The sequence below is a fragment of the Setaria viridis genome, chromosome 9 (genome assembly GCF_005286985.2).
Source record: "Setaria viridis chromosome 9, Setaria_viridis_v4.0, whole genome shotgun sequence".
Classification (NCBI taxonomy): domain Eukaryota; kingdom Viridiplantae; phylum Streptophyta; class Magnoliopsida; order Poales; family Poaceae; genus Setaria; species Setaria viridis.
The window spans coordinates 14,831,532-14,854,712 of NC_048271.2; the positions used below are offsets into that span (position 1 = coordinate 14,831,532).

The following is a 23,181-nucleotide window of genomic DNA, read 5'->3' on the forward strand; positions in this document are numbered from 1 at the left end:
AATAAGAGATCAGGACACTCAATGCAACAAATCAAGCCCATGAACATATACAACCCGTTCGGTTGGCTGCGGCTGGGCTTTTTCCGGCTGGGCTTTTCAGCCCAGCTGTTCGGATGGCTTCGGCTTCTAGACTTCCGCGGAAGCCGTTGGAAGGAGGATAACGATGCACCGACGCACCGACGCGCCTCCAGTGCCTCCCTCTCGCCCCCTCCATCGCTTGCTCCCCTCCGTCCCTCGTTCCGGATCCGCCACCGCCGCTCCCTCCGCTCCCCCGCTCCGTCCCTTCCGCCCGGTCTGCGCCGCCGGCGGGCTCTCGGCTCGCCCGCTCCGTCGCGCTCGCCCGCGCGACGCCGCCGTCCGTCCTGCTTGTCCTCACCCCCTCCGTCCGGCGCGGTCCGTCCGGATTCGCCTCCGGCGCAGCTTCCGCTCCGCCGCTCCCTCGCTGCCGCGCGCTCCCCGCCGCCGGCGAGGCGTGGAGTGGCCCTCTCCCTCACTCCCATCCGGCCGGGCGACGGCGCCGTTCCTCCCGCTGGACGCCCCCTCCGTCCCTCGGTCCGGATCCACCGCCGCCCGTCCCTCCGGATCCGCCGCCGCAGCTCCGAGCCGGCGCACGCGCTGCCGCCGCCGGTGGGCCGTCGGGTGGAAGGACCGTCTCCCACGCCGTCGCCCCCTGCATCCCCTTCGCTCACAGGTATGGATGCTACCCCATCGGTATGCCGCTAGTGAATGAATGAATGCTTTCACCTCACATTTACGGATGTGATTCCTGTTAGGCATGAAACCTGAACTCCTCAAGCTTAAATTATACCGCCGTTGATTTCATCGGGTTGCATTGTTTGATAATAGTCTGAAACATTCAAGTGGACACTGAATTGGTTGATTATTTTTCTGTGTGTTAGAAGGGGACTAAGATAATCACTGTGCAGCGAAGACAAGTCAGAGGTTGATAGATTGTGTCCCTCTCGCCAAATGCCTATTTATCATGGTTAATGTGTTATGCTAATCCTGTGTTCCTTACTTTCATTTGATAATTCTGGGGTTGTACTCAATAGTTAGCAAGTAGTGTTCTAATTACTACTAAGGCAGGTGTCTATCTCGATTCAATTGTTGCACCCAGCAGCAAAAATGTGTAAATTGCTTCCTGTTGTTAGACATGCTGCTGGGCAGTGGGCACAGATGTGGATGTCGATATGGAGGGGTTGTGAATGGTAGCTATCCATTCTAGGTCAATATGAAAGTATTTTGGGATGGCAGGATCCACTTTAGCTAATTGTCATTCTTGAATGATCAGTAAGTCATTCTTGATCAGTAGGATGCCAAAAAAAAAAAGCTCTTGTCTGTCCTACTGATCAAGAATTCATTGTAATGATCATGACTTTGAAGAAAAAAATGTGGTGTACCCAAGCATCAAGTCTAGGAAAATCTTGATGTTACTGTCACCTAAGTTATTTCCCTTATCTGTATTTTACTCTAGTGTTGTCGAACATGCAAGATTGGAATAACATTTTTTGCCACTGATAGTCGAAGATGCAAGCTCCATGTCACATTGTGCTGACCTTATGATTTCTTTTTGTCACCTTTTAGGCTTCAGGAGCAAGGCTGCAAGGAACACAACACTGAGGCAGATTCAAGGGTGCCCACACTGGCATCGTCATCGACTGGTTCCTGCTCTCCCCCCCCCCCCCCCCCCCCCCCCGTGTGCCCGTACAATTTCCACCACAAACGCCCCAAAGCACCTGCTAAGGCAAGTAACAATTTATTTATTTTACATTGCTTAGTTGTGTACGTAGCTCGTAGTTGTCCATAGATCGGTGCCATATAATTGCAGCTCCTGTGTGCTCAGATGAATAACCGTGCCAGCTGGGATGAGGGCACGACAAAAATTTTGCTGGACTTGTGCATTGAACAGAAGAACCAGCTCAACTGGAGCGATAGATGCCTCACTAAGTTGGGATGGAGGAATGTGTACTCCAGCTTCAGGGCACAAACTGGGTTGCAATTGGGGAGCAAGCAGCTGCAGAACAAGCTCAACAACTTGAGGAGGCAATTCCTCGGCTGGCGGGCATTGCAAAACTCATCTGGTTTAGGGCGCGACACACAAACTGGTGGTGTGTCTGCTGATGCCACGTATTGGGAGCAGGACCAACAGGTATGGCCTTTGCGACGGCCCTAAGTTACTGATCGTCTTATTTGTACTGTTCTATTTGTGATGCTGATATTTTACTTTCACTCAACATTGCAGGACACCCAGGCGAGGTCCCAGTCGAGTTCTGTGAAGCCTCCACCTTTTCTCAACGAGTTGTTTGAGTTGTTTGGCCACGAACCCCAAGACAGGGGCACCTTGCTGACGGCCGGAGGTATTCGTGAGGCGACACCTAGCATGGGGACTGAGGGCAATTTCGTGGACTTGGAGCAGGACCCCCCCTGCTAGTAGTGCTCGTGCCAGTGCTCGTGCCATGTCGAAAAGGCCGGTCCGAGAATTCTCTGTGGACAGTCCCACCAAAAAAAGAAGTGACAACTTGGAGCAGTACATTAGGGAACTATCTGAGAGTGTGGCCAAGAGGAGCCTGCTACGTGGGCCGAGTACCCATGACCAAATCTCGCGTTGTATTGAGATCCTAAAAGAAGATGGTATAGAGGAGGGGTCGGAGCTTCACAGCCAGGCTATGTTTTCATTTGGGCAGAGCGCGGAGTGTCGGTCGACGTTCATGGGGTTGGGCACAAAAGAGGGCCGAATGAGCTGGATGAAATTCTACTGGGACATGACCCACAAGAAGTGATGGTGCCATGCTTGTTTATTGTCAGGATGTGTATCTGAGAGTTTGGAAAGTTGCTTAGTTGCACTTGTGTTGAACATTATTGTTAGCTTCTGTAACTAGTAGTGATCGTTGAACCTTTCTATGGTATTGATCGTTGAACATTTCTATGTTAATGATCGTTGAACCTTTCTCTGGTATTTTAGTGGTTGTTTCTGTTCAGTTGTATCTGTTCACTTGAACATTTCTAGTAGGTAGTTGAACATTGCTATTAGTTAGTTTAGTTGTATCTGATCGTTGAACATTTCTATTAGTTAGTTGTATCTGTTCAGTTGTACGTATAAGTTTTGTTGGTAAGTTACTTTGAAGTTAAATTACGTTCATTTTGGATGCAAACTAGTTGTACCTACTCTCAGTATACAGAACGTTGTTCACCTTCTCTTATAATCTGTGTTTTCATTTTCGACAGGTACTTGAAGTATGAGTAGTGTAGAGGAACACAACAGTGACACCGGCAGCGACAACAACTCTGTGTTCGATATGAAATGTTTAAGAGGAGCTGCAGCCGCATATGCGGAGCTTCGCAGCATTCATCGTGCTAGACGGAACCCGCCAGTTGAGCTGCCAGTTGAGCTGCCACGCCTGACGGGTCGGCAATGGGTTGAGCTGAACCTCCGGGACAGGAGGCGGTGCTTCGATAATTTTCGTATGTATCCCGACACGTTCCTTCAGTTGCATGACATGTTGGTTAGCAATCATGGGTTGAAAACGTCGCAAGGGGTAGAATCTGTTGAGGCGTTAGCTATGTTTGTGTGGGCGTGTGCGACACAGCAGGCTTGCCGTCAAATTAGAGAAAGATTTGACCGGAGTTTGGACACAGTTAGTAGGAAGATGACGCTTGTGGCAAATGTAATGTATTCATTTGCCCAGCAAGTCATCGCTCCAAAGGATAAAGCGTACTCTACGGTCAATCACAAGCTGACCCAATATGCACCGTTCTTTGATGGGTGCATAGGTGCTCTAGACGGTACGCACATTCCAGTACTGGTCGGGCGTGAGTCCCGTGTGGATTTCCTAAACAGAAAAGGATGGACAAGCTTCAACGTGTTAGCCATATGCGATATGGACATGCGATTCACGTACGTAGGAGCTGGGATGGCAGGCTCGTGTCACGACATGGCGGTTTTGCGTGACTGTATGTCGGCAAGGACGTACCCACATCCACCTGCAGGTATGGGACTTCTAAGTGTGCACATGTAGCTGGACTTGGAAAATGTGGTGCACTAATGTTGATTTTTTGTGATTACCTATAGGCCGCTATTATTTGGTCGACTCGGGCTACGCAGTTCGCGAAGGGTATCTGGGGCCGTATAGAAATACGAGGTATCACCTGGAGGAGTTTAGCAGAAGGGCAGCGGACACATTGGAGGAGAAATTCAATTTTCACCATTCCAGTCTTCGCAATGTGGTGGAACGCGCATTTGGTGTCCTGAAATCGAGGTGGCACATTCTGCGGGAAGTTCCACTTTATTCAAGAGAACGGCAAACGAAGATTGTTATTGCTTGTTTTGCACTGCATAATTATTTGCTGGACCTTGCCAATGAAAGTTCTACAGGTTCGTCCAGGGCGCGAGAACCGGACTATGGGGTGTCCGAATGGGTGGCAGCTAATGCTACTCCTGATATGGGCAGTGTTCGAGATTGGATTGCGGCGGGAATCTCGTTGATGTAGACGCGGGATGTATGTTGTGTACGTTCATGTTGTAATTTGTATGTACGAAATTGTAATAGGTTGTGTGTACGATTCGTACCCTCGAGTGTGTTGGTTATGTTTGCCGGACACCATTTAAATGGTGTAGTTCCATTTACCGCTACAAATTTTATTTTCGAACGTAGCAGCGCATCCGTAGGGAAACCACACCGGAAATTGCTAAGGATAAGCTGTCACCGCTCCCTCGCTCCTATCGGTACAGGAACAATTTATTTTCTGTATTTTTAACAACCTTATATTTTTTAAGTATCAACAATTCCCTTATGATTTGTAGTCCCACACCTTGTAATTGTTTCATTTTATAAAAAAGAGTAGGCAAATGAGACTTGATAAATTGTTTGCTGCATAAATTGCTTTTGTAACAGGGACTAAGTAACCTTGAGCTTCCAGTGGACCAAACGGCCGTTACCATGCAAAACCGGCGGCAGCAGCAGCTACAGGTGCGCTGCAGCAGCGGCAGCGGAAGCCAGCAGCCGAAGCCGCAATAAGCGCTGCCGAACGGCCTGATAGTCAATGGAATCTCTACTCCTAAATTCGCACATAGCCCCTGATGACCGAGTGCCGGCTTGCACCACCGGCGTGCCACTTCCACAGGAAGAGAAGCGACTAGGATTAAACTTGCTACAAATTTTCAACATCTACACAACTTGGAACTCATTTTTTCAGTAGAAATTTGATGAATTCCCACTTTAGAACTCTCAACCAAGATTGCGTCATTTGAATATATGCCATTCGATTGAGACTAAAAGGTTCAGGGTATCAACTCAATTTCAGAATCTCTCAGCTTTCAATCAAGGTTCAGAAGAGTTCAGTCCATAATAAGAAATTGAAATTTCAAAGCTCTTGCTACAGAACACTCTAAATTGGGGAGAGCATTTCGCCCCACCTTTCCAAGAAGCCGGGCCTTTGCGGCCGATCCGAGAACCGAGACGCTGGGCGGCATCTTCTGAGCACCTTGATAGATTGACGTGATGATCCACGTCAGCGGTGAGATTTGTAATTTCGCAAAAAAAAAAAAGTGGTGAGATTTGTGCGCACCGGCTTGCCACCGCGGATGGCAATCAGACGGCTCACAAAAGTTTCTACCCACTGGTAGTGTGCACGCCACCAAACCCCCGGGGGTATAAGTTTCAGATCTAATAACAAATGAGCTTGACATCCTTCTCTCTGAATCTCTGAACTCTGATGCACCAAAGCAATCGATCAGGGAGCATTGGCGTGCTACTTCCTGCTCGATTACGATGTTACAATTGAAAAGGAACAAGAAATTAAGGCGAAACCGATTACGAGACACAAATCGTACAAGTTCCAAGCCAAGAAGATCACGTCGATCAGTCCACACGCTGCACCGTCGCGGAGCTCAGCGTCCGGCTAGCTCCGGCCCGTCGCCGGCGGCGATCTCGTCGATCATCCGGACGACGTCCTGCACCTTGGGCCGCCTGTCGGGGTCGACGGCGGCGCAGAGCAGCGCGATCTCCGTGAGCCGCAGCATGTCCCCGTGGTGGCCCCGGTCGGCCACGATCTCGACGTCGAGGATGTCCGTGGACCACTCGTGGCTGAGCGCCAGCCGCGCCCACTCCGCGAGGTCGCCGTCCTCCTCCACGGGCACCTTCCCGGTCACCAGCTCCAGCAGCACCAGCCCGAGGCAGTATACGTCGGCGCGGGACGACAGCCGCCGGCCGCCGCCGCGCGCGAACTCCGGGCACTTGGCCGCCGCCAGCCGGTGCGCGTGGTGCGGGAGCAGCGGGTGGAAGCCGTGGTCCGTCAGCTTCGGCACCGCCTGCTTCTGCTGCTGCTGCTTGCTCTTGGCGGCGGCCGAGAAGAAGACGAGCACGTTGGAGGACTTGAGGTTGCCGTGCGGCGGCCGGTGGAAGTACGGCAGCGACTGGTGCAGGTACGCCAGCCCGCGCGCCGTGCCCTGCGCTATCGATAGCCTCGCCGGCCACGGCAGCGGCGTCCTCCCCTCGCCCCTGTTCCCTGCGCACGCGCAAGCAGAGCAAGGTTGTCAACTTGTCATCGCGATCTGTCGTGGCAGCCTTCAGAGGCGACGCACACAAGCGTACGGACTCCGACGTACCATGGAGGAGCTGGAAGAGGCTGCAGCCGGGGACGTGCTCGTACACGACGAGCTTCTCCTCCTTGGAGTAGAAGCAGGCGAGGAGGTCGGCGACGTTCTCGTGCCGGAGCTTTCCCAGGAGCTGCATGGTGTGCGTGAAGTCTCGGCGAGGCACGTGCGCCATGTTCCGCAGCCGCTTCACGACGACGACGGGGCCGGCCTCGAGGGTCACCCGGTACGTGATCCCGAGCCGGCCCTTGCCGAGCATCTCCGCCGTGGACCGGAACAGCTCGTTGAGCTCGAACCTCGCCCTGTCGTCGAGGAAGAACTGCAGCTCGGCTCCCTTGCCACCGGCGGAGTCCGTGCTCCGGCTGCCGCTCCCTCTGCCCTGCTTGGTTTTGTCGTTGATGTCCCCAGCTCCTGTCACTTTTGCATCGTACAAAACATCAAGTCTCTGTCAGGAACAAGAACGCCGTCGCAGATGAAAAACCATACGTGCTAGGAAGTGAGCTGAATTATGTCACCTGCGGCATCGGCACGACCGCCGAGACGGACCTCCCGGCCCTTCTTCTTGTGGTGCAGGAAGATGAGGATGGCCGCGAACGGCACTAACGCGGCGATGAGGCACATCGCCACGACGCTCCACGTCGCCAGCCTGAATCGCACGGGCTTCCGTGCTTCCCGATCCTTGCCGCCTGCCGGCCTGATGACCGGATCGTCACTGCCGCCTCCATCGGCGGCGGCCGAACCACCGGACGAAGGCGGCGCCTCCTCCCGGCACTCGGCGTTCACGGCCTCGCCGCAGAGCTTGAGGTTGTGGTCGAATGCGCTCGCGGGGAACCGGCGCAGCGCGCGGGTGTCCGGGACTTCGCCCTGGAGGAAGTTGTAGGACACGTTGAAGACGACGAGCCCCCGCTGCCGGAACGCCGGGAGGGTGCCGTTGAGCAGGTTGTCCTGGAGCTCGAGGCGCGCCAGGTCCCGGAGCGACGTGGCGTACCCGCGCGGGATGGGGCCCGAGAAGCGGTTGCTGGACAGGTCGACGGCGCGGAGGCGCGGCAGGTCCTCGAGCCCCGGCAGCGCGCCGTGGAGCGCGTTCCCGCGCAGCGACAGCGCCTCGAGCCTCGACACGCCGCGGAGCGCGCTGCGCGGGAGCGAGCCCGTGAGCTGCGCGTCGTCGAGCGCCACGCCCACCACGCGCCCGTCGCCGTCGCACGACACGCCGCGCCACCGGCTGCGCCCGCCGTGGCAAGGGGGGCCCGTCCAGTTGGAGTGAAGGTCCAGCGCCGACCGCAGCGTGTCGCGCAGCACCAGCAGGTCTCGCCGCTCGTCCCGGCGCTCCTCGAAGTCCAGCTCCGTCACCTCCGCGCCTCCCTCCCCCACCACCACAGTCGCCACGAGAACCCACGAGACGACGAGCCAATGCCACGGCCGCCGCCGCCGGTCACACCTGCTCCCGTCGTTCATGGCGTCGTCCTCGATAAGCTCGCGTCAAGCAACATGCATGGAGAGAGCTTCCTTCCTCTTCACCCGACGAGGGCGATAAACAAATCGATCCTTGCAGGAGGAGGATGCTTGCCGAGATGTGCAAGGCAAGGGAGGCAGCAGCGGGCGGGGGGGAAGAACCATGATAAGATACGTGGAGACGGATGGAGGGAGGCCGGGTGGGGTGGTGGTAGGCGGCTGTGGTGCGTGCTGGTAGCGGGAGGGAGGGAGGGAGCTGGATTTTGGTGGATTCGACGTGAACATCTCGGCAGTTCGGTCGCGGCTGCAGCGACGGGCCAACCGACCCGGATGGACGCAGATGGAGTGTGGGAGACGAGCTCTTCTGACAAACCCAAGTGGCCAAGTGCTGAATTGGTTGAGACTGGAGACATGCAGACGCATCCCGCTCTTTACATCTGTCGACTGGTCACAACAGGATGTGTGTATACGATCTTTCTTTTACTACTAAGAATTTTGTCCTTCAATAGATTCCAATGTTTTGTTCTTTAATTTTTTCGACAAAATGGATGCACATCTGGTGCCACATATATAGGCGTAGGCAACATGAGTAAACTGAAATTTCACATCGGCATGGACATTCTAATTGCTGTAGCACAAGCTCTATCATAGGCTATGGGGTTGCACCGTTGCGCTATAATATAATCTTAGCTAGCGGCCCCATGGTCTGACTAGTAACGCTTTGGTTTAGCATTAGCTGTGTTTTTTCTTCCTTCAGAAGGGCTAGTACGCCATTCGACTCCTATGCACACGCGAGGAACATGGGTGGGACGAAACTGTAACTGAAAATCGCGTTTACTGGGACCCGTTTTCGAATTATTTCTGTATAAGTGATAAAATTTCTGACCATTACCGTATTTAAATTAGGATTTTATATTTTCTTTTATATGTATTATAGTTAAATAATGAAATCGGGAAAATTCCTGATGGACAGGCAATCATTTTCTGTATGGATGATATATATCGTTAACGACCGTTGTCATCCATTGGATACGCTTTGTGACTTTGTTTAGATATCTATTCAAGTTCCAAGTACTATCCAGGTCTACAGTGTACAGTACTGCTAAAAGGAAAAATGGAAACAGAGGAAAGGAGTTGTACCAGACCACCAGTGCTCACTGATACGTCGCCGTCATAGGCAGAGTTTGGCTTTTTCGTTTTTTTGTTTCTGGAAAAAGATAGAGCCCTAGTCATTAAGTAGATTAAGTAATATTCGGTACGTACACTTTCAGTATGAATATCATAATTTAAAAAAACAACAACATTAGTTTATGTAGAAACATACAAAATAATATGTATTGTTTTTTTTCTTGAAAAGTACTTTCGCAATCTCATGCTATGTTAGATATTACCATTGTATTCTAATAGGGAAAAATAGTCGTCCACATTTAAACTCGAAGATCAAAAAAATCAATCGTGTGGAGTATTATGATTAGAGAATTATATGGATACTAGATTCATATTTCAAAGATCTTTTTGATAAAACTGGTTATATAGCAATCGATGATACGTTATAAGTGAAATTGATGGCCAAAATTTACCTTAAAGTTAAAAACGTTTTCAAATCCTAAAACGCCCACTAACAAAAAAAAGGGTTAATAATATATTGGGAACAAGCACCTCTAGACACAATTTGGTACAATCTATAGAGCTACTACCTTTGGTCATAAGTGCTTGACACTTTGATCAAAATTGGTCAAGCTCTTGAGACTATGATCATTAACAACATTCAAAAATATTTTTAAATAGCCGGTTACTCGTCATTTAGCCAATTATTGAGCTACGTGGCTTTTTAGCCAAACAATGTGTGTAGATTTGTCTTAAAATAGTACTTCCATATATAGTTCCATACATTTACAATTTTAACATTATGATTACATTCTAACAGAAAGTAATGACCAAAGTTACACTAGAAAACAATAAAAACCATGAAGTATTTATGATCAAAAGTTAGCATGCAAGATATCCTCGAGAAGATTTAGAAACTGTAAACTTGCTCACATGATCGAGCAGTTGCACCAACCGATGGATGATGGACCGTGGAAATTGGACGGCTGGGGTTTGATACGATATGCAGCGCTCGATTGAAGAGACGCACCAGGAGGCTGACCTTTACTCTTCCTACAAGGCACCAGCGTGAAGATTGAAGACCTTTACACACTTTTTTGGTAGCTGGCTGCACAAACAAAAGGGAGACGAAGAATCAAGGAGGAGTGCAGGGAATCAGAAACCGTCCTCATCTTTACCTTTTCTTTTTTTCCTTTTGTTTTTTGCAATCTTGTCGTTCCTTTGGAGCTTCAAAGGAGCATCAGCCTCTGTGATTGCGAGGATCTTGTGCTTAAAGGCTAAAGCCATTCTGTCAGAAGATCATTAGGGCGTAAATCACTGTCTGATCCTTGAGAAATGGGCACCGGGAAAAAGGAGGTAATGACACTGACATGTATGTAGCTGTGCGTCTCTGGTTTGCAGGTAGCGGGATCATCGTGAAAACAACCGGGGTTTGCACGATATATGCAGGCGCACACTGACAGGTACCACTCGATATTGTTTAGCACATGTCACATCGAATGTTTGAATACTAATTAGGAGTATTAAACATATGCTAATTACAAAAGTAATTGCACAGATTGAGTCTAATTCGCGAGACGAATCTATTAAACCTATTCATAATTTGACAATGTGGTGCTACAGTAACCATTTGCTACAGTAACCCTTAAGAACTTAGCATAATCCAACCTACTACCGTGTAACATGGGCGTGGCATGGGCGAGGGGAAACCTAAGACTTGTTCCACTTGCGAGTTGGGACCGTGTGTTGCTTTCATAATCAAATGATAGGTGGATGGTGGAAGATACTTCTCTCCTAAATAACATCACTTTTGGCCTAAACTTAAGCTTCTTCTCAAACCATATTGATACTGTACAGATTACTCCAAAGTTTAAATTGCCGAGGAAAAGGGGTCATTATGTTAACTATAGTTTTGTTAGATTTTGATGCCTAAATATGTCATGATGTTGGAAACATGCGCGAGGGTTTTGCGTATGTGCTTATACAAATCTAATGGTTTGCTAAATAGCATGCATAAGTTGACGCAGTTATGAATGTCAACTAACAATTGGGTATCAGATTTGTTGCTCTATTAACACGTAGAGGGGAAGTACGAAGGATTGAAGAGATGAAAGTTGGATCAAATTCAATCATGCGTGAGTGGAAGATGCATGATAAGAAGATGAACGAAACACAATAAGAGGTGCAGTGAAGCAAGATGGTTTCATCACGATTAACCAAAATCACTCGGATACCAACTTAAATGATTATGCACTTTGCATATACAATATGTTACCTTGACACATCATAGGGATCACCATTCTCATACCCAGTTTTAATATAAACAGAGTTGAACATAGTACTGATAAACTTGCCATAGCAAAAAAAATATCCCGCAGAAAAAGGACAACTAAATCAGTGAAGACCATCTGTACTGGTATTCTCGTAAAAATGAAAAGGACGCAGGAAACCAACAAAAACATCACTAACGAAGGCAAGAATGCTCGTAAACCTAACCAAATATTTTGCTGCATCCAGGGAACCACAGTTCCCTTTCAAACGAAGGCTCTGTTTAGTTGCCCGATTTTGGACAACCAAAATCACTGTGCTAGTACTGTAGTATACTGTAGCGTTTCGTTTGTATTTGTGAATTATTGTCCAAACATTGACTAATTAGGCTCAAAAGATTCGTCTCGCAAAGTAAAACAAAACTGTGCAATTAGTTTTTAATTTCATCTACATTTAGTACTCTATGCATATACTGCAAGTTTGATGTGACGGGGAATTTTTTTTCATAATGCTAAAGTTGGGATTTCGAAGGAACTAAACGAGGCCGAAGCCAAGTCACACCCAAGCGCATGCCCTCAATTTCCTCAAACACAAATATCCAAGTCCAACGGCCCAACCGTGCGGGGCGACCGCAGCCAGCAAAGCGAGCAGACGGCCGTGTACCACGGAACCACGGGGAGACTGCCCGAAATAGGGTGCCCGTCCGCGCCCGCGCAACCGGCACGCAAACCCTTGGCCCCTCCGCCCCGCCGCACCAAACCCACCCCATCCCAACGCTATCCGCTGCCTCCTCAGGCTCGCCCGCGCCGCGCCCCCTCCTCCTCTTCCCCCTCATCCGCCACCTTCCTCCCTCCCTCCCTCCCCATCCATCCTACCCCACCCACCCCGCCCCGCCGCCGCCGAGGAGAAGGCGCGCGCCCCCACCCCCGCCACGCGAGGCAGCAGGGATCCCTCTCGTGCCAGCATGGAGCTCCCACTCGCCTCCGCGAAGCCCTCGCCCCGGGCGGCGGGGGCCGCCTGCCCGCCGCTCCTCTTCTCGCCGCTTAAACCCTTCCCGCTCCTCCGCTTCCCGCCGCGGAGGCCCGCCGCGGCGCGGCTCCGCCTCCGCCCCCGCGCGGCCGCCGCCGGCGAGGCGTCCTCCCCCGGCGAGGAGGTGTTCGGCGGGCGGAAGGAGCTGACGGGCGTGCAGCCGCTGGTGGAGGCGCTCCCGCCCGCCGCGCGGACGGCGGCGGAGCTGGCGGTCGCCGCGGCGGCCATCGCGGCCGGGTACGGCATCGGGCTGCGCGCGGGCGGCGGGTCGCGCGCCGTGGCGGTGGCGGGGGCGGCGGTGCTCGGCGCGGCCAGCGTGGCGGGCGCGGCCGCGGTGAACTCCGTGGTGCCCGAGGTCGCCGCCGTCGGGCTCCACAACTACGTCGCCGGCCACGACGACCCCACCAACCTGGACAACGGCGAGGTGGAGGCCATCGCGAAGAAGTGAGTTGGGTCTTGTTTGCAGTTGCAGCATTGGGTTTGTTTGCTCGGATGGTTCGTACTACTGCCGTGCTACTAAAATTATAGGGCTTAGCCATGTTATCCTAATGTTAAATGGTTGATTTGGTAGGGTGCCCCTTAGTTGAGGTTTTTATTCTGTTCATGTACATAAATGATAGTATTCGCAGATAGATACCAGCTTTTTGATGAGCTCAGCCTCCTATTGTGGTGTGCACTTTTTTCTCTCTCTCTCCAATTGTCATTAAGTCTGGCATGCCTGTTTATTTGGGCAATTACTTTTGAAGCTCCCGTAGTCCCATTTATTGTTGGAATGCTGGTAAATTTTGACTTAGCTAGTTATTTGTTATGCTAAAAGAAGCTATATGTAATTTCCATGCGTGGAATCTATTATTTTCTTTTGGAAATGTAAACTGAATAAGCAGCTGCTGTTGTTTTTTTAGTTGTTTTGGAAGCTAATTACTGATGCTGCTTTTACTCCTTTCTCCATGTTCTTATGATGTGCAATTTTGTTTCAGATATGGAGTTAGTACACAGGATGCAGCCTTCAAAGCAGAGCTATGTGACTTGTATGCCAGGTGAGCTTCTTAATGTCCTTGTTTTTCAGCTGGCACCTATGCTTGTGAACATGGGTGTGCATAAAGTATTGTTTCTAGGCACAGTATAATTGTATATGGCATTAATTCTGTTGTGATAGAAGTTCTGAATTGGTTGGAGCAACACTTGGTTATTATCACTACTATGTTGCCTCCAGAGGGGATTATTTAGTCTCCCTTCCCCGGTAGCGATAAGAAAGTTTTATGTTTTAACTATCATACCCTCCTGTATTCATTTTGGCAATCAATATTTTTTATAATACATTTTCAATACACTGATATGCATTATTATGAAAATATGCTTAATGACATATGTACTGATATACTCATATCATGCCCATATGGACACTTAGCAACAGTTTGTTGGCACAAGTGATGGAGATTTAACAATACATTTGACACTTCCCAATACCCATAAATGAAACTTCCGTGTGGTGGTAAGAGTAGTTTTTTTTTAAAATTATTTTTGTTATAAATCAATCTTTGTTCCTTGATTGAACTTCCATCTTTTGGCAACCAGCAGTCACTTGTAGATTTCCATGGATGTTGAAAGTTAACTTCTGCTGTAGACTGACAATATTCTAATTGATGCCAGTTTTGTTACCTGATTACACCATATAAAAGTTTGTGTCTGTCCCAACTTGCAAGCAATCCTACATTTTATCTTCAAATTTTCTTCCCATTCCATGCCAGTTAAAAGTGTCTAAATGATATTGCTTAACTAAATATGTATTTTTTGTACGATAAACCAAATGATTTTTCCTTGCATGGTGCCCAGCACACATTTTTGGGTATGGAATATTTAGTTGAGATATAATCAATCGTTTTACTTGATTAAATTTCTGCTTGTCTGTGGAAAAACAACTTTCAGGTTGTCAAATGAATTAGGGTTGTACCTTAAAAAAACTACACTATTAGATGACACTGCTTGGCTTGGTTACCTTTATAGTTTCAAATGGCAATATTTGGTTGTATAACTGACATTATGCTATTCACGTTTACTTTGTGTTGCCCCCTCCATCCTTCGACCAGTTGGAGGCATGAAGGTTGCTGCAAACATTTACAAGAAAAAGGAGTAACCACAATCTTCTAGCTATTGACTACACATTAAGGAGCAATTATTCTCTGAATGCTTTTAATCTATATTAGGGGATTCATGCAACTAAATAAATTTCAGTTATGAAAACAGATGTGCGATAACCAGCTGCCTAATTGATTTGGACGCTGGTTTATTTTGCGATAACTGCCACCCATAGGGTTATAACATGGCTTGAAAGGGATTAAAGAGGTATTAGAAGGGGAGGCTATACCATGCATTGAGATGAGGGAACTAGAGTGGTCGAGCGAAGCAAATAGAGTACTATCTTACTTTACTGATACTGATATTCAATGCACCCCGTTTTATAATGGACGTTTTTGTGTTCTTTCCCAGCACTGTTAAACTTTGATTTAACTTCCATATTCTCACTATACTCTTATTTGCTACAAATCGTGCTCTCTGACCAACTAGCAGTACGTCTATTCTGCTCTCAATTTTCCAACCAGCCTCCTAGAATACTTGCTGGACGTGGACTATACATGCATAATAAGCTGCCAGATGCTGCTGTACTTGTTGGCTTGTTGCCCTGGCTTTCCAGTTTTGCAATGCTGTTGCTGAACTGCTGTCGTGCCTTGACCTGTTGCATTGTAACCATCAATCCAACATTTTCCTCGTAAATTCCTACCGTGAACAGAGCTAACTTCCACAACACAAGTAAATACTAAGCTCATTTGGTGGTGTGGCTAATGGTGTTTGTATTTTTGCATTGGGGGTGGGGGCTCCAACTTTGAATTGCAGCCTTCCGATTTCATGGATGGAAATCAACAATCTTGCTAAGTTGCTATGGATGCACCTGAACTCGTCCTTTATAGAGTATTACAAAAAAACAAGCACACTATATAATACTTAGTTACTCACGTATTGGCAATTTATTCCTCAAGAGGTCTGAATCTTCTGAACATCAGTTATTTGCTCATCCTTGTCTTGGCTGTGCTTTTATGCAGGTATATTTACTCAGTACTTCCTCCAGGAGATGAAGATCTCAAAGGTAGTGAGGTTCAGGCTATTACAAAATTTAAAAGAGCTCTTGGGCTTGATGATGTGGATGCTGCTAACATGCACATGGAGGTATTGCCTCCTGGTCCAAACCCTTTTATATCTTATCATCTGTCTCATGTTCTTATTCTTTCGCCTCCGTTTTCCATTTTCCTGTTTTATGCCAATATACCTTTTCCTCTTACTTTGCTTGGTGTACTAGATTGGTAGACACATATACAGAGAGAGGCTAGAAACAAGTGACCGTGATGCTGACATGGAACAAAGGCGGGTAAGTGTTTATGCTTTGATACATCAATAAGATACTTATAAAACTTTCTGTTGACCCAGATTATAACCATGTAAATTCTTTGCAGGCATTTCAAAAGTTAATTTACGTGTCAAATCTTGTCTTCGGAGATCAATCTGCGTTCCTACTTCCATGGAAACGTCTTTTCGGGGTGACTGAGTCTCAGGTACTTATTATAAAATAGTTGTTATCTTCTGCATACCTTCTCTCAGTTTTATGCTTTGATGTCTTAGAGAAAGTTATTTGTTCTGAATTTTTAAGTCTAGTTTCATCCAATTTCTGAATATTACTTCAGTAGTCGTGAAAAATCTTTTGAAGTATGATGAGCTTGCTCTTTGCATAGTGTTACGTTGCTCTTCATGCAAGATATTTCAGAGGGTCTGGATGAATGTTCCTAAAGTGTTAATGTTACTAATTGGTCGGTCCAAGTAAGAGCTTTTTTTTCTTTGATTTGCCATGGTCTCAAATATCATTGTTTGTTAGGAAGAACAAAATATAACTTGTAAGGCTATTTGGTATTTTGGTAGAAAATACGTTTTGTGGCTGATTTTAATATGTACAGATATATTGGTAGTGTATATTTGGTGGGGCCATATGGGCATTTCCCATTTTATGATATGCGATTTAAAATTCCCCACCTCCCTCCCAACCCAGAAAAGGAAAAAAATGATGAACATATTGCATGGATGTTACCCACACAAATGTGCATTTGAAAATCCACTCTGCAGGGGAATACAGGTTGTGCATGCAACAAAGAAATTCTATTCCTTTTTAAGTAGCATCAAAATCGTATTCGACTAGCATGGATACAGATGGGAAGTACCTTTCTATTGATAATTTGAGAATACAGGTGTTTGCCACTTTGTACTAGATGGATGCTTTTTGTTCATATTTCGGAGCACTATTTTGAACTGCCTGTCCGTTGTATATAGATCCGGTGATGGCTTCTATTTTCTGTGTGTCTAGTTTGACATTATGTTCGTTTCCAGATTGACATTGCTATGAGGGAAAATGCCAAGAATTTATACTCGTCGCAGCTCAAGTCTATTGGGAGAGGTACTGCTGGAACACGTAATTTTGTTCAGGCATTAGTACAGTTCTCAATCCATACTGTTCTTAAGATAGATTTTGATTTGCCAAGTAGATTAGTAGTACACTGTAAGATAGCAATGGCATTTTCTGTTTTTGTATTCATTGCTTGATAATCTCTAATTATATCTCGCGAACATTCTGAACTCAAAATACTCTCTTTTTAGGTCTTGACATAGGCACGCTCATTGATGTAAGGAGAGCGCAACTCGCATATAAACTTTCTGATGAGGTAACCTTTTTTCTAAATTAATATCTAATGCTGCTTATTTGCTTTAACTTCATTTGGGATTAAATCTTCATCAATACTTAGAGCACATAGCCATTTATATCCAGTTATCCACGCTAACTATGTATATGCACCAGTCAACAGTTTAGACAAAAACAAAAAAAGGTCACTATTTGTTCGGGGAAGGTCACTATTTTATATCCACGTTAACTATGATTAGAAGGTGTTCGTCTAAGTGTGCTGGGACAAAGACAAATTGAATCAATGTAAGCATGTTTTGTTGCTGAGTAACGTCCTGAATTTCTTAAATTTCTCGCAGATTGCTGCTGAGATGTTCCGGGAGCATGCAAAGAAGCTAGTTGAAGAAAACATTTCATCAGCCTTAGACATCATGAAGTCTCGTATCCCGTATGGAACCTATTTATCTATTGCAAAGCAAGTTACTAGATTCCATTATTACTTCATTAGGTGTCGTGCATGAAACCCTAAGTGATATTCTTAGCTAAATAACCTATGGTTGGAAGGAAAGGGCATAACCATTTTTCTAAAACCTGATATATCGGTTTGCAATATGGTAGATATTTTGGGCATCTATAATGGAAAAACACTTTTTAAGTAGCAATCATTAAGAATCCGTTTTATAACCCCTGTTTAAAACAAGAGATGATCCATCATGTACTTATGTGCCATCTTTTCCATACATGGCCCTTTCATGTTGTTACGAATGCCTGGTTCCAGGATTGTCTTGTCTATCATGGGCAATCACACAGCATTCATCACATCTCTATTTAAGATATGAATTTGAAGACCGCTCATATAAACTATCAGGTAGAAATATTGCCAAGAAAAGTTAATAAGGTTATTTTTCAACATATACATCCGTTTTTACCAATAGAGGAGTATTTAGCTACTATTAGGAGCAGCCAAGGCATCATCCTTCTGATGGAACATGAGAAGATCATGAATCATAGATACAGAATTGCATGGCATTTGACCAGTAATTAGCAAATGTATGAATCCTTGTAAACGAGTGGTCAATCCTCTGAATTTATTAACTTACAGATTCAAAATGTACCATTTCAGAGCATTGGTGGATTTACCTTACTGAACCATGTGATTACAGGGATAGTCTAACTAAGGCTGTGGAAGAGGTGAAGAGTGTTATTAGATTTAATAGTTTGCTTACAATATTAAGCAAGCACCCTCAGGCTGATCGATTTGCTCGTGGTCTTGGCCCTATTTCGTTAGGTAAAATGGTGAAGTTTTTTGTAATCAGATTTTTGTGAGCTGAGCCTTGTTTAAGATTTTTTTTTTTGGGTTTGGCACGCATAGGTGGTGAGTATGATCATGATAGGAGGGCTGATGATCTCAAGATACTCTACAAGGCCTATGCTACAGAAGTACTTTCAGATGGAATTGTTGATGATGAGAAGGTGATTTCATATATATTTTCATTTCTAGTTTACTGATGCTGCTTGTGTAAGGACACATTGATATAATCCCCTTCTAGTTCTGGTGCGATGGTACCCTAGTGATCATATCGATGTGAATTATTGGGGGATATCTCAAGGCTCAACAGAAGTTTTTCTGTGCTTAAAAAAATGCAGCTTGCTCCTTTGAATGAACTGAGAAATGTATTTGGACTGGGGAAGCGTGAAGCAGAAGGAATCTTGTCTGATGTCAAAGCTCACATATACAGAAGGACACTTGCTAAAGCGTTTAATACCGAATTGGCTTCAGTCCCTAGCAAAGCAGCATTCCTCCAAATTCTCTGTGAAAAGTTGCAATTTGATCCTGAACTTGCTAGCAAGATGCATGAAGGTACCATCTCGACACCTTTTCATTCTTGCAACATTAATTTCACAGCATTGATGTGGTGAATAAGTGTTTTTGCTCAATGGTGTTATGAACCTATCTTAATGGCCCTAAACCCAAGCAGCGCGACCTCGCTGATAGGTGGTGGCTGCATCACAATGGCTGGGATAGGAGACTTGGGTAATAGATTGGTTTACTTCTTGCTTGCGTCGATTTTATATAGAGAGCCCCGAGGCTTACTTGGCTCCTAAGGATGCAATCTCCAATCTTATTCTAACTAAATGTAACCCTTAGGGATCCGGCCTACCACAATGCCTAGGCAGCCCAATAGGCCCAGCCGACTACCCATGGCATTGGCAATGCTACTTCATTGTTATTATCTAGATTCATAGCAAAAGCTATGTATCTAGAAAAGCCAAAACAAATTGTAATTTGGGATGGAGGGAGTAGCTACTTTTAGGTTTGTCCTAAGTCAAACATTTTTATCTTGACCAACAATATCTATAAAAGTAATTTGTTTCAAATAGATAAAGTTACATGTTATGATAGTTGGTTTCATGATGAATTGGCTAACATCAATTTTACATTGTCAGTCTTTATGATTTTTGTGCTATTCATGTGAAAGTTAAAAATGTTTTGACTTAGGACAAACTTAAAAGCATCTATATTCTGGAATGGAGGGAGTATATTTTTTTTTGGGAAAGGTACATGTGTGTTTGGTTTGCCTGGAGAGTATCGCTTACGATCAGGGATGAATTACTAGCAAAACACATGCTGAATATGTTTTGAACTAAAGAAGCCTCTCATCTGTTTTGATAGCACTAATGTATTGTAAATTGTTTGTATACCTGTATAAACACCATGCAAACTAAGCCACTCCGAGTTATGACCTCACACCTTTAATTCAAAAGAATTCTGGCCTTGCCATTATTCACTTTATATTCAGATATCGCTGTGTATTAATTCCACTTTGAACTTCAGAAATTTACAGACAGAAGCTTCAGCAGTTTGTAGCTGACGGTGAGCTGAGCAAGGAGGAAGTGGAAGCTCTGATGGCATTCCAAGTGCGTCTCTGCATCCCTCAAGAAACTGTGGATGCTGCTCATACTGAGATCTGTGGCCAATTGTTCGAAAAGGTGATACTAGATTTGGCTTTTGTTCCATATCTTGTAGCAAAATTGATGGCTTGTTCTATGTTAGTGTTCTTACATTTGTTTGGACATTACAGGTTGTCAAGGAAGCCATTGCATCCGTTGATGGATATGATGCTGATAGACGAGAGGCTGTTAGGAAGGCAGCACAAAGTCTAAACATGAAAAAGGAGGCTGCCATGGTGATCTTTAGTAAAGCGGTATGTATTTTTCCTTTAAAAATGATAAATTATTGTATAATGGCTTATTTTCTCGTGATCTTCTCTGATAAACTATTTATATTCTTCTATTATATTCCTTATAAAATTCTGCTCACTATTCTAAGTAGTCACATTCAAATGATCAGGTACGTAAGTTGTTCCTGAGCTACATTCAGAGAGCAAAAGAAGCTGATAACCCCATTGAAACTGCAAAAGAGCTGAAGAAGCTAATTTCCTTCAACACAGTTGTTGTTAGTGAGCTTTTAGCTGACATTAAAGGAGAGCTGTCTCCAACTGCTGAAACTGAAGCATCAAGCGCGGCCTCGGAATCTGAGGGAGAGGATGATGAATACGAATGGGAATCATTGGATACATTGAGAAAGACTAGACCTGATAAAGAGCTTAAGGAAAAGCTGAGAAAGTCAATCCAGAAAGAGATAACCCTCAAGGATGACATTCCGTTGAGAGACAGGACTGAGCTGTATGAGACATACTTGAAGTTCTGCATCAGTGGGGAGACGACGAACGTATCATTTGGAACAGCAATCTCCACGAAGAAAGACAATTCAGAGTTTTTAATGCTAAAGCAGTTGGGTGACATACTTGGTTTAACTCGCAAAGAAGCACAAGATGTTCACATTAAGTTTACAGAAAAAGCTTTTGTGCAACAGGCAGAAGTAATTCTTGCTGATGGGAAGTTAACAGAGGCCAAGGCTGAACAGCTTGCAAAGATTCAAAAGCAGTTTGGTTTGCCTACTGAAAATGCACAGAAAATCATTAAGGGTATCACAACAACAAAGTTGTCATCTGCAATAGAAGCTTCTGTTGCTCGGGGTCAGATCGGTATACAGCAGGTCAGAGGATTGAAAGATGCTAACTTCCAACTGGATAGTTTGATTGCGGAACCACTACGGGAAAGCATTTACAGGAAAACTGTTGAGGAGATCTTTTCATCAGGCACAGGAGATTTTGATGAAGAGGAAGTGTACGTAAAGATCCCAGCTGATCTCATCATAAGTGCTGAGAAGGCCAAGTCAATTGTTCAGGATATTGCAAAGGTTAGGTTGGAGAACTCCCTTGTTCAGGCTATTGCCTTGCTTCGGCAGAAGAAGAGAGATGATGTGGTATGTACCAAATGCCCTTTATTTGCTCCTTGAAAATTTGATTCCCTGGAAACTTATCTAATGAGGGAATTTCCCCGTGCAGCTTTCTTCTCTGAATGACTTGCTCGCGTGCGATGCCGCTGTCCCTGCACCACAACCTCTGTCATGGCCCACACCGGGAGAGCTAGATGACCTGTATGCCATCTACCTGAAGGGCACCCCGAAGCCAGAGAAGCTATCAAGGTTGCAGTACCTGCTCGGCATAAGTAACGAGACGGCTAACAAGATCCGGGACACGGCCTCCGAGGGAACGCTGCCGATTGCTGCAGCTGACGAGAAAGAGGAGTTGGCGTTCTAGGAAGGGGCGCAATTTTGTTAGGGTAGCCAGCAGAGTTGCTATTGTAGCCAGGCGCATACATGTTTTTGGAAAAGGAAAGTGACGCGTCATCCTGACAAGCATAACTATTTGTATAGACAAGTCTCTGACACCAAATTTGGTGACACTCTTCTTCTGCTGTTGCATTCTTCCAGACCACACTGAAAGCGTCTTTTTGTTTAATGTTCCCCCCCTTTTGTTCAACATGTATCACCCTCACAGCTATGACTGCAACCCTCAATTAGTACTCCATCATAGGTTGTTTTGGGTATTATTATGCATCTAGATGTATAGGTATTATTATGCATCTAGATGTAGTTGTTTTGGTTTTTCTAGGTTTATAGGTATTATTATGCATCTAGATGTATAGGTATTATTATGCATCTAGATGTAGTGTATGTCTAAATGCATAATAATATCTATTAATCTTAAAAAGCTAAAACGATCTAAATTTTTTAAACTAAAATGACCTACAATTTGGAACGGAGGGAGTACCCGATTTTGTTGTTAACCCACCTGGAATGCCAAGGGCACTTAGGAGCCTTCTGTTGATTATCATCAGCAATCTGTTTGCGAAATGTAGCATGTTATTAAACCTAGGATCTGAGTCCAATGAGGATACTATCCTATCTATTCTGCTTTGGTATACAATATATTATATACACATAAGCCACCAAACGCAGCTTTTCCTATGGACGTACGATTACACTCGGGAACCAATTGGCAATTGCTATGGATGTATGATTACACTCAAAATAGAGCTAGAGCAGCTATTCAACTTGGTGCTTCAAAAGTCATAGATGGTGAAACAAGATTTCTACTGGAATGAGCCTGACCGAACCCTTTCAACCGTTCTATGAGTTGAAGACAATAATGTCCGGTAGTTTTGATGGTCTCTCAATTCAATTCAATTGTTAAAAAACACACCTACAAGCTACGAGGGGTTTCAAATATCCAGTTACAAGTCACCTTGTTACAATCTAACACCTGGAAGTTGTATGCGTTTCCAAATACCCCCTATGCCGGTTGACGAAGCAATATATTTGTCGTGTAGCTTTGCGGCTTGTCCTAATAAGTTTACTAACGGATTTTTAGCAGTTTGGTGCATAAGTCATATCCGTTTTACTTGAGTTCAGGTGTCATTAGGGCACTTTGTGATTCTCCTACTCGAACAAGTTTTGGTATAATCTCTCATGCGCGGGGCATCTCTAGCATATCCTCTTGATGTAAAGAGGATTCGTGGAGTTGGAAGCCAAACAACAGTTTCCTTCTGGTAAAAGGGCAAGTGGGTTATGAAAATACATAAAAACTTCTTGTAAGGAAAAAGTGAC

The 23,181-nt window shown here is 45.7% G+C and overlaps 3 protein-coding genes across 4 annotated transcripts; 2 read left to right on the top strand and 1 right to left on the bottom strand.

Annotated features, from left to right (window-relative positions):
- Positions 1-1,843: 1,843 nt before the first annotated feature.
- Positions 1,844-2,431, top strand: LOC117835320 (uncharacterized). The gene is made up of 2 exons (XM_034714678.1): positions 1,844-2,149; positions 2,243-2,431. Exons 1-2 carry the CDS (start codon positions 1,844-1,846, stop codon positions 2,429-2,431), a joined length of 495 nt encoding a protein of 164 aa, XP_034570569.1.
- Positions 2,432-5,664: 3,233 nt separating this feature from the next.
- Positions 5,665-8,361, bottom strand: LOC117836516 (probable inactive receptor kinase At3g02880). 2 transcript variants are annotated; one of them, XM_034715966.2, is made up of 3 exons: positions 7,108-8,361; positions 6,605-7,003; positions 5,665-6,504 (listed from the first exon to the last, which is right to left on the bottom strand). In XM_034715966.2, the coding sequence occupies exons 1-3, from the start codon at positions 8,045-8,047 to the stop codon at positions 5,888-5,890; spliced, it is 1,956 nt and encodes a 651-aa protein (XP_034571857.1). In that variant the 5' UTR covers positions 8,048-8,361; the 3' UTR covers positions 5,665-5,887. The 2 variants fall into 2 exon arrangements, with proteins under 2 accessions (XP_034571857.1, XP_034571856.1); XM_034715965.2 differs by having other exon boundaries at positions 6,605-7,009; positions 7,108-8,349.
- A 3,961-nt stretch (positions 8,362-12,322) lies between these two features.
- On the top strand, positions 12,323-22,054 carry LOC117837327 (protein TIC110, chloroplastic). The gene is made up of 15 exons (XM_034716935.2): positions 12,323-12,892; positions 13,426-13,485; positions 15,547-15,670; positions 15,801-15,869; positions 15,955-16,053; positions 16,877-16,943; positions 17,144-17,208; positions 17,525-17,613; positions 18,329-18,453; positions 18,538-18,638; positions 18,813-19,026; positions 20,002-20,156; positions 20,249-20,371; positions 20,518-21,495; positions 21,578-22,054. Exons 1-15 carry the CDS (start codon positions 12,384-12,386, stop codon positions 21,830-21,832), a joined length of 3,033 nt encoding a protein of 1,010 aa, XP_034572826.1. The 5' UTR covers positions 12,323-12,383; the 3' UTR covers positions 21,833-22,054.
- The last annotated feature ends 1,127 nt before the right edge of the window (positions 22,055-23,181 follow it).

What these genes read in the sequence shown, in the direction of transcription:
- LOC117835320 (XM_034714678.1), top strand. Translation starts at nt 1,844, where the DNA reads ATGAATAACCGTGCCAGCTGGGATGAGGGCACGACAAAAATTTTGCTG. An exon ending in ATTGGGAGCAGGACCAACAG is followed by an intron (nt 2,150 to 2,242) that starts GTATGGCCTTTG and finishes TCAACATTGCAG; the next exon opens with GACACCCAGGCGAGGTCCCA.
- LOC117836516 (XM_034715965.2), bottom strand. Translation starts at nt 8,047, where the DNA reads ATGAACGACGGGAGCAGGTGTGACCGGCGGCGGCGGCCGTGGCATTGG. An exon ending in CGGTCGTGCCGATGCCGCAG is followed by an intron (nt 7,010 to 7,107) that starts GTGACATAATTC and finishes ACGATGCAAAAG; the next exon opens with TGACAGGAGCTGGGGACATC. An exon ending in CCTCTTCCAGCTCCTCCATG is followed by an intron (nt 6,505 to 6,604) that starts GTACGTCGGAGT and finishes GCGCGTGCGCAG; the next exon opens with GGAACAGGGGCGAGGGGAGG.
- LOC117837327 (XM_034716935.2), top strand. Translation starts at nt 12,384, where the DNA reads ATGGAGCTCCCACTCGCCTCCGCGAAGCCCTCGCCCCGGGCGGCGGGG. An exon ending in CTATGTGACTTGTATGCCAG is followed by an intron (nt 13,486 to 15,546) that starts GTGAGCTTCTTA and finishes GCTTTTATGCAG; the next exon opens with GTATATTTACTCAGTACTTC. An exon ending in TCTTGGCCCTATTTCGTTAG is followed by an intron (nt 18,454 to 18,537) that starts GTAAAATGGTGA and finishes TGGCACGCATAG; the next exon opens with GTGGTGAGTATGATCATGAT.